Here is a 10,825-nt window from a genome sequence, read left to right as displayed (position 1 = left end):
AGTGGGAGACCCACCTGAACGAAGCAGACATCGATGCGCGAAATGAAGATGGAGCTCAAATGGAAGAAGCGGCGGCGGCAGGCACTGGAGAGGCGGCAGCGCGTCGTGGTAGAAGCGAAGGAGAAGGCGGCGGAGGGCGAGGAGAAGACAGGATCAATCAGTGGAGTCAAGAGTCTGACCGAGGAGGACATGGACTAGCTGAGAGGGTCGAGTGAGCTCGGGTTTGGCCTGGGGATGGGGACGGGCTGACGGAGGCGACAGAAGTGAGCGACTCACCTTCACCTATAAATCCAGTGTGACCTCAGTTCCGCAGTTCACTCGTCACCGTGGAAATTTTGATCTGGTGCCAAAGACATGGGATAGCTGCCGCAGTGTATACAGGTTCCATCCAAATTATGACGCGTTAAACTAAGCTATTTCTGTTATTTTAAGTAATTTTGCTCGAATTCTTTAAAAAAAATTATATAAAAGTACATTATCTGTAATATTTTTGATCAAATTAAATTGATTTATATTAATAGTAGGTGTTTCATAATAATAATAATATTAAAATAAGAGTATTTCAAGATGAGAAATATGATTCATCCTGTCTGAAAACGTTAGAGATGATATACTGGACAATTGACTCTACTATTGACTGGGAGATTAACTCTGTTAGGGAAAAATGATGACGTCTGATATTCCTTTCGGCTCCTTTCTGCACACACTCGAAAAATAAAATAGAATCTTAGGACAAGAACTAGGAAAAGAGTTGCTAGCGTAGCCTTCCGACGCCCAAGTCAATACGATGGCCGAGTGAAAAGTAAAAAAGACGAATAGTAAAATAAGAGTGCATGATTAAACGTAGTAAAATGTAATGTAACGTATTCAAGTGTACCTCGCCAACAAAGAGAACCCCTTCTTATATATCACCTCTTATAATCTCCGCAATAATAAAATGACAAAGAATATTGGTTGTTAGAATATTCTGTGATAAATAGCTGTTATTCTGATAGTTTAGTGTGATTTTCTGCCAATGTTGTCTCCATAAGACAACCCGGGCAAATATTTAGCCGATCGAAACAACCCGACCGAATATATGTCCGACCAGTTTTAGAATGAGAATTGCCTTATGCATTTGCCTTGAGCATTCATATGTGAAACGAGAACAAAGCCCTATAAACCCAACCGACCTCATGTGATAGGAGCTCTATACATTTGAACAGGGAGCTGAATCCCATAAATCTGATTGGTCATACGATGGGTCGGTTATATGTTGTACCCAAAGGATATTCACATATTTTCATAATAGTATAATATTGTTCACTTTAGGCCTAAGCCCTCATGACTTTGCTTTTGGGCTCTACCCAAAAGGTCTCATGTCAATAGAAAGATCATACATTTTTTTAAACCTATGATCTTTTCCAAATCTTTCTAATGTAGGACTTTGATTAAATCTCAACAATCCTGTTAGTGCAGCGGGGCCGACAAGAAAGAGGTGAATTGCCTACAAAAATAAAATATACCTTTCTCGATCTTTCAACTCTAATTAGTAGCACAAATATACTAAAATAAATTAACAACTAAACAGAAGAGATAAAAAATTACTTGGTTACAATCTAGATAGTTGTTAATCCAAGACAAATAAAATCACTAAAAAGTCTCCTTAGTTGAAGGCGGAGAAGCCTCTTACACTCGTTTAACGTTCAGAAAGTTGCTAGGAAATGAATATAAGAGTTGATGATTATTTCCTAGGTCTAGGAGTTTTTTTATAATCCTTGGAATAAATTATATGTAGCTTGAAGGCGCCTCCAATGAAGTCCAAGGCACCTTCCATCGGATAGAGTTTTATCCGCCAAGGATAAAACTTTATCCTCGGCTAATAGCTAGCAAAAGCATCTTCAAAGGTTGGAAGGCACCTTCGTACTGTTTATCGAAGGCGCCTTCCAACCATAGAAGGTGCCTTCCACAGGGCAACTCAGCACAAAGTTGATCTCTTCGCGTAGTTCTTCGCGTAGGTGATTCTCCGGCTAACCGGAGTTGAGATCACCCAAACCCAACTCCGACCTTCTCCTCGAACAAGCTTCCTTCCAGGCTTCTCATCCCTCGAACGTCGTACACGTCATTCTCGTCCATCAGTGTACTCTTCCGCAGTATCTCGTCCTTCAGATGTACCGAACCTGTCGACTCCCTTGTCGTGTCATACTTCTCGCTAGCTATGTTTTCCGCTCGACTTCTTGTGTTCCTAAGCTCCTACACACTTAGACATAAGAATCAAATATGACAGAACCTAACTAAACTTGATTAACCACATCAAAACTACCCCAGGATACTAACAAATTCTCCCCTCAAACGAAAGACCAAAATTATGCTAATACCCCATGATAGTTTTGATGTGATCAACCAAGTCAAGTTAGATCTTGTTATGTTTTGATGTCCTTATGTCTAAGTGTGCAAGAACTTAGAAGCACAAGAAGTTGAGCGAAAGATACAACTAGCAAAAAGGACAACACGGGAGAGAGTCAACGGACTTAGTGTGTCCAATGGACGAGGTGTTGCGGAAGAGTACGCTAGCGGACGAGAATGAAGCGAGAGAAGGCCAGAAAATGGGTTCGAGTGAGTCCTATTCTGGATGGCTGAAATCACCCAAGTGTGCGGAGTTGGAGCGGAAGACCTAGAGAAAAAGTCAAACGGAGGTTGACTGCACTCCGGACGCCCGGAGCTATTTCGAGCGCCCGAACCCAAGGTACCCCAAGCACACCCCCTGGTCGAGCTAGAACATCTCAGTCCGAGCTCCCAGACCAGAAAGTTTATCGCTTTGCCATCTGCCGTGATTCTTTACAACGGGGATAAAATTTTATCCCCTTTCAGGCGCCTGTAACCCTTTTAAGCGCCTGGAACCCTTCTAGGCGCCCTTATCAGGGTTATAAATACAGCTTTGATCCCAAAAGCTAAATAAAACACTTGTAATTGATCATAATTGAGTTTAGCTTTGTAGTTGTGACCTTGGACTACTGTAAGAAGCTTCTCCGCCATAAGGAGACATTAGTGAGCTTTCAAAGGTCTTGAATTAGCAATCCCCTGATTGCAAGCTAAGTAAATTGTTGTGCATCTTTTTCTTGTCTATTAATCAGTTTCTTTTTATACAAATGCTTTATTTTCAAAGTTCTGAGAAAGGTGTTTGTTTTTATTATGCAGAACAATTCACCCTCCTCTAATCGGCAACTAAGGGACCGATAAATTACTCTCATGGTACGGGTATCCCCACGAGCATCTGGTCACCGTTGACCTGCTTTAGACCTCCCCGTGAACATTCGGTCACTCTGACCTGCTTTGGGTCTTCCCGTGAACATCCGCGTTTGGTCACTCTTGTGCTGCTCTGGGCCTCCCCGCGAGCATCCGATCACCAGGATTTACTCCGAGGCCTCCCCGCAAGTATCCAGTCACCCTGACCTGCTCCGGGGCCTCCCCGCAAGCATCCCATCACCGTAACCCACTTCGGGCCTCCTCGCAAGCATCTGGTCACTGTGATCCACTCCGAGCCCACCCGCAACTTCGTTCAAGGCCGCCCATATGGCATTTGGTATGAATCATGGCTCTAATACCATTTGTTATGCCCAAATAATGCTCATGTGTCTCCACAATGACATGATATTGTCTCCCAAGAGCATCCAGTCACCCTCTCACAGGGAGACCTAGAGCAGGTCAAGGTAACTGGATGTTCACGGAGAGACCCGTAGTAGGTCAGGGTGAGCGAATATTCATGGAGAAGACCGAAGCAGGTCAAAAGTGTTCGGACACAGATGCTTGCGGGAAAGCCCGGAACATGTCAAGGTAACCGAATGAGGCCTGATCCTGTCCGCACCAGGAGTCAATGGACACTGGGCACGTGGCGCTCCCTGCTGAATCCTCGAATGCTCCGGCGAACCTGCAGCAAAAATCGAGCCAGGAGGGGTATCCCGGCGACGGCCCTCCGACGCTCAAGTCAGGCGAGGAATAACAAAGGGGTGGCCTCAAGATGAAGACTTTTTTTCATACCTCCGGTGAAGAAATGGAGGCCTTATATAGACCTCTCGAAGAAACCTGGGCGCGCCAATCAAAGCAACCACCTGCCTTTGACCATGCTCAGGCATGGATCTGTCAGAAGGGTCATGCCCAGATATGGATCTGGCAGGAAGACGTCCATGAGGCCATACTGCTACTGTATCAACCTTTCCATGATGTGACGGCAAGATCCTCCATCGTGAGATCTTGTGTACGGCCTAATCATCAGACATGCTTCTGCTGATATCCCATATCCCGAGCCGAGAGCATAGGCCGCTCGGCCACCTTTGTACCCTCGCCCTTATCTTGGCCGAACGGACAACCCGCTCGGCCCTTTGGCCGCAGCCGAGCGGACTCCCGCTCGGCCCTTCGATCCTCCTGCCTTGGCGTCGGAAACTCAAGCCCCTGGATGGGTTGTCTCTAGATCCGCTCGGACTTACTCAGCTGCTCGGCGCGACCATTAACTGCTTAGTCAGCCCTTCATCGGTCCTCAAGCTGAGACCCTTCAGGAAGTGGGTCCCCCATTCTTACCGCCGGATCAAGGCTCTTTGGGAAGAGGCCAAGAGCAAAGTCATAAGGGTGTAGGCCCAAAGTAGACAATATTATAACATTGTAGAGATATGTGAATATTCTTTAGGCACAATAAATGATATCAGAGTCATGGTCCAGACCAAATGTCATGTGGAGCAACCTTGAACGAATTTACGGGTGGACCCGGAGTGGGTCACAGTGACCGAATACTTGCGGGGAGGCCCGGAACAGATCGGATGCTTGTGGGGAGGCTTTGGAGCATGTCAGAGTGACTGGATGCTTGCGGGGAGGCCCCGAAGTAGGTTAGGATAATCGGATACACACGGGGAGACTCGGAGCAGGTTAGGGTGACCAGATGCTCATGGGGAGGCCCAGAGCATATCAAGAGTGACTAAACACGGATGCTCGCAGGAAGAATTGGAGTAGGTCAGGGTGACCGAATGCTCGCGGGGAGGCCCGAAGCAGGACAACAGTGATTGGACGCTCGCAGAACTCGGATTATGAGAGTAATTGTGGTCCTTCGTTTGAAGGGAAGATTGTTGGGATTCAATCAAAGTTCCTCATTGGAAATATTTAGAAAAGATCGTGTGTTTAAAATAATGTATGATATTTCTATTGACATGAGACCTTTTGGATATAGCCAAGAGCAAAGTCATGAAGGCTTAGATTCAAAGTGGACAATATCATGTCATTATAGAGATATGTGAATATCCTTTGGGCACAACAAATGGTATCAGAGTTACAAATTTTGGAAAATTTCTTCAACATGTCGAGGATGACCTTTGCGAAGTATGATATGATGAAGTTTGACGGAATCAAAAACTTCATATTATGGCAGAGATGGGTCTAGGACTTGTTGGTGTAACAAGGCATGGTGAAGACGCTAGGAGAAAGGAAACCAGAAAGCATGAAGAGATCATATTGGGAAGTACTTTAGGCGAAAGCAGTGACAACAATCAAACTTTGTCTTATGGATGATGTGATATACCATGTCATAAACAAGGAGTCATCAGTGACAATTTGGCAAAATCTGAAAAGCTAGTACATGTCAAAGTCATTGACAAACAAGCTATATCTTAAGCAGAAATTATTCGGGCTGAAGATGACAGAAGAAACCGATCTAAACCAGCACATCAACGTATTCAATCAGATTGTGAGTAATCTGAGGCAGGTTGATGTGAAGATCAAAGATGAAGACAAAGTGTTGATGTTGTTGAATTCTCTACCACTGTCTTATACGTATGAGAATTTGGTTATTACTTTGATGTGAGGTAAGAAAACTCTCAAATTGGAGGAGATCATGGGTGTGTTGCTAAGTTTTCACCAAAGGAAGAAAACAAACGATGGAGTTTCTCAGGGAGAAAGACTTGAGGTAAATAACAACCAAGAGCATGGTAGGACCAAATCTCGACATGGATCCGGTGATGACAACAAGACTCATTCTAAGTCGAGAAGGAAGAAGGTGATTACGTGCTACAAGTGTGGAGGCAAAGGTCATATGAAAAGAGATTGTCTAGAGATAAAAAAATATATTGTAGAGAACAAAGGTAGTTCGGTAAAGTTTGCAAGTATAGTTGAAGAAGAAAATTCAAAGAGCGGTAATGGAGATATGCTATTAGTTATGTCGAGTTCGGAGTATCTGACGGATGCATGGATTTTAGACTTCACATGTTCATATCACATGACTCTAAATAAGAAGTGGTTTGACACGTTTAGAGTAGTGGATTCTGGTTCAGTGTTGATGGGAAATGATTTTATATTATGCAGAGTTATCGACATAGGGAACATCAGAATCAAGATGTTTGATGGTGTGATCAGAACCTTATGTGATGTTAGATATATACCAAAGCTAAGGAAGAACTTGATCTACTAGGCACACTAGATGGTAATGGTTGTAGTTACAAATCAGTGAGTGGAGTGATAAAAGTCAGCAAGGGAGCTCTGACGGTAATGTAAGGACAAATCACAAAAGTTTGCATGGAACATTTAGAAGTTGATAGAGACTATAGTTGTAGGCAGGGGCGTAGCTACATAGGGCCAAGGGGGTGCGGGCGCCCCCCTGAAATTTAGGGGAAAAAATAATACACTGAAATTATTTAAAAATAATTTAATTATAAATTCTAAAAATATCAAGATTTTTTTTACAAATTGTTCAATTAAAATAAATAAGAGAATCCAAACCTTTTTTTTCTTCTCTCAGCCAACTTTTTTCTTTCTCTCGATATTTTTTTCTCTCCCATTGCCTGTACTTTTTCCCCTCTCCCTTCCCATATTTTCTTCTTCCTTCTAATCCCCTTTCCTTTTTTTACTCCCGTGGTCGTCTTCCTCTTATAATCCTCTTATTATTCTTTTCTTTTCCCTAATCCTAATTTTACCCTCAAAATCCTCCGCCGCACATTGATGTCGTTGTCGTCCATGTTGTTATCGCCGAACGCCGCTATCACTAACACTGATATCGTTTGCTGCCAGCGTTGTCATCGTCGCTTCGCTGATACTCCACAGCAAACGCTTTTTTATTAAGGTAAAGTTTTTTTGCTTTATTTCTTTCGATTACGAATTTAAGTGTTGGAAGCGGCGTCACAGGAAGAGATCTCGCTTTGGCCGCGACCTCGCTGTGAGGTTTTGCCTGGGCTACGACCTTGCAGCGAGGTGGCGAGATCAGGCATGACCTCAACAGTGTACCATGGTTAGCTTGAATTCGCCCCCCTTGATTGTAAATTCTGGCTACGCCGCTGGTTGTAGGTGGAGTCACCTCGGTGGAGTTTGAATCAGACAGTACTGTCATGTGACATATGGGGCTATGACATATGAGTGAATATGGGATGTTAGAGCTTCACAAAAGAGATTTATTGAAAGGTGTCAAGACATGCAAGCTTGAATTATGTAAATTCTATGTTTTTGGGAAACAAAATAAAGTGTAATTCAAGACAACAACAAATAAGACAGAGGAGATTCTGGATTATGTACATGCAAATCTCTGGAGACTAGCTAGTGTAGCATCATGTGAAGGGCACTTATATTTTATGAGTTTGACTGATGATTACTCATGAAAGGTCTGGATATACTTTATGCGTCGCAAGTCTAAAATTTTTATAAAATTTAAATTATAAAAAATTGAAGTGGAGAACTAGACGGGAAGGAAGATCAAATACCTTAGGTCAGACAATGAGACTGAGTACACAAATTCAAAGTTTTAGGAATTTTGTGAGCAACATGGAATAATGATGCATTTCTCTGTTCGCAGGACACCTCAGCAGAACGAGGTAGCGAAAAGGTTGAATAGGACAATCATTGAGAAGATAAGATGTCTCAGACTGAATGCAGGGCTAACAAAGAATTTCTGGATGGAAGTAGTTAACATGACATGTTATCTCATTAATAGATCACCAAGGATAGCACTAAATGATAAACAGCTCTAATGACAAGTAGACAATATCATGTCATTGTGGAGATATGTAAATATCCGATCCTTTGGATACAACAATATACCCATAGACTCTGATGTTGAAGATTTGATAAGTAATGAGGAGCTAAGTTTCTTAGGTCCAGTCAGCACTAAGACCAACTGACTGGCCATATGATGGGAGACTGACTCTCGAAGAAAAGGGAGGTTGGCCTCATAAGTCAGACCTGTCGTGGACCGATTGACTTTATACTAAGGTTGTGTTGTAGGGCTGACAATCTGTAAGTTGAGAGTGATATTGCAAAAGTGAGGAGCTGAGTCTCGTACATTCGATTGACACATTAAAATCGATCAACCATACTCTTGGAGGTCTGACCAGTTATTGGGTCGATCGATTCTATACTAAGTTATATTGTAAGGCTAACTAACTGTATACTGGGCACCATAGCTTTGCAAGTCCACTCAACCTTTTTGTTGACTATCTACCAGTGGAGCACTAGATCCTTCAGGTCTGTCCGACTCTTGAACTGATCGTCCTTACATCGAAGGCCTTAATACTAGGGAGTGAAGGACTGAACCTTGATGAGAATGACCTATTCTTCTGATCCTAACTATCATCTTATTTTAATTTTGACTATCATTTTATTTTGCCCTTGACTATCATATTATCTCTTGATCTATTTATAACCTATCCTATCAATGATGAAATATCACTTTAACTTTTTATATTATTTTTTTAACCGAGGATTAATATCATTTTGACGTTAATTTTATACTGTCAATTCATCAACAGTAATATGGCTGCAGATATCATATACTCCTATTTTTATTTTCAAATAAATAATAATGTTAATGGTTAGAACATAGAGGGTGATACGATACGTGAAATAAACTAATTAAGGAGATGAAAATGCCCTAACAAAAAATTTAAGAGCTAAAATGAAATTCCTGGACAAATTAATCATTAACTTGCCGGCATAAAATTCACTTAAATTAATTAGTTATAAAAGGGACTTTCATATAATTAAATACTTAAAAAAAAAGTTCAGATCCCTTATTGTTAACAAAAATGATTACGTAGATAAATCAGCATATAGTATTAATTAGGAAATGAGAGGAATTATATATTCATAAAAATTAATCCGTTTTTCTTTTATAGTAAATCTATCCCAGTTAATAAATTAGGCATTCCATGAAGACTTCTTCCAATCTAAGGACATGCAGCATATATCCTTGTCTCCCTGAGCCATTTTGGACAATGCGACAAGTGGGTCACGCATTTCAAATCCGTACGAGTACTTAGCTAGAAGCAGAGGCCCTTAGGCCCCAATAAACAACCCTGGATCTGTGTGCAATTGACAGAAATAGTTGCCTTCAATTATGCACCATCCCTACAAATCAGCTCTCCCCTCTCCCACTGTCTCTGCTTTCCGAGTTTTGCAATACATAAATATTTGTACTGCATGACAGTTTGATTGGGACAGACCAATTAGAACATTCCACCTATTTTGTAATTGCACAAGCACCGTCCGGCACATGCTGGCTCAACCTTTCGCGTCCACAATCCATTATATTCAAGGACAAAAAAGATCGATCAGCTGCCCATTTCGGCATGTGAAAGAAGAGAAGAATTAATTTGGGGACTTCAGTGGCTTTAAGTAGCTAGCCATGAGCCCCGGATTCTGTGTGTAAATTAACCAACCCCTCTGTAATTCTCATCGAGATGTCATCGATGAACAAGACCATCTTCTACGTCAGCGACGAAGGCGGCGAGGCCAACAAGAGGGCAGCGAGCATCAGAGTGCCCGAGCAGGCGAAACGGGCATCGACGTCAGGGGGCGGCCTCGAAGGCCTGCGCATTGTCATACACGAAGGGGATGAGAAAGGACCAAATAACGTCCTGACGAAATCTGTGGCTACTACTGCAACGAGCCGGCCGAGACGACTGCCTCTGCCTGAGTTGGGGTTTTTGCAGACGTGCTGCTTCTGCATGAGGGAGCTCAAACCCTGCAGGGACGTTTACATGTACAGGTGCTTTTAATTTCAGTATTAATGATCCTAAACTACTCGTTCGACATTATTAATTAGGAAATAATTAAAACTGCATGATGAATGCAGGGGAGACCAAGGATTTTGCAGTGATGAATGCCGTTCTCGCCAAATCGACTGGGCGAACGAAGAGAGTTTGAAATGAGTACGAGAGATAGATTAGTGAAAAGTACGTGAAGCAACGAGTTTTTTTTTTCTCTTTGTTTTCGTTTTCTCCGTCCTTGATATCTGTAGCTTCTTTTACGGAGGAACGAGCAGAATGGTTAAGGGAATTGCAAAATGGCTAGCAAGTTTTTTTCTAAAAAAAAATGAAAAGAGTAAATTATATATGAAATATTTAAATTACTATTTAAATATTTGTTATTTAAGGATTTAAAATTACTATAACGCACGCAGTCGCACGTGGGGCTATGGCGGTGCTCCGGCCTACTCTACCTTGGGTCGAACACAGCCACGGCCGTACGCACGTGTCGCGCGTAGGCCCATTCTGGAATGCGTGTGGCCGTAGCGGAGGACCACGCCATCCGCTCAAATAGTACAGACAACAAACGCTATGGCTTCTCGGTAATCTCCCAAATGTTTCGTGCGTGCGATTCTTCCGAATTTTTTATTTTTATTGATGCAAAAAGATTTTTTTTTTTAATAATTTTACATTGTAACGACAAAAGCATTTGAAAAAAATAAATTAGAGGAAGAGAAGGTACGGACCGAGCTTATTTACTCGAGAAGAAGAATAAATTTATGGTGGAAATATATCTCTGGGAAAGAGAGTGAAAATAAAAATAAATACAAAATAAAAGTAAATTAGAGATAAAAAGT

At 42.1% G+C, this 10,825-nt stretch overlaps 1 protein-coding gene across 1 annotated transcript; it reads left to right on the top strand.

Moving 5' to 3' along the window:
• The first annotated feature begins 9,563 nt into the window (after nt 1–9,563).
• On the top strand, nt 9,564–10,309 carry LOC122037280 (FCS-Like Zinc finger 15-like). The gene is made up of 2 exons (XM_042596734.1): nt 9,564–9,988; nt 10,076–10,309. The coding sequence occupies exons 1-2, from the start codon at nt 9,681–9,683 to the stop codon at nt 10,149–10,151; spliced, it is 384 nt and encodes a 127-aa protein (XP_042452668.1). The 5' UTR covers nt 9,564–9,680; the 3' UTR covers nt 10,152–10,309.
• Nucleotides 10,310–10,825: the final 516 nt, after the last annotated feature.

The sequence above is a fragment of the Zingiber officinale genome, unplaced genomic scaffold, assembly GCF_018446385.1.
Source record: "Zingiber officinale cultivar Zhangliang unplaced genomic scaffold, Zo_v1.1 ctg249, whole genome shotgun sequence".
In the NCBI taxonomy this organism is placed as follows: domain Eukaryota; kingdom Viridiplantae; phylum Streptophyta; class Magnoliopsida; order Zingiberales; family Zingiberaceae; genus Zingiber; species Zingiber officinale.
Note: the sequence above shows the minus strand (reverse complement) of the source record. Positions and strands in the feature narration are given on the sequence as shown.

Excerpts from the sequence above, each read along its gene's own strand:
- LOC122037280 (XM_042596734.1), top strand. The coding sequence starts at position 9,681 with ATGTCATCGATGAACAAGACCATCTTCTACGTCAGCGACGAAGGCGGC. Across the intron at positions 9,989-10,075 it reads AGGGACGTTTACATGTACAG|GGGAGACCAAGGATTTTGCA; the intron begins GTGCTTTTAATT and ends TGATGAATGCAG.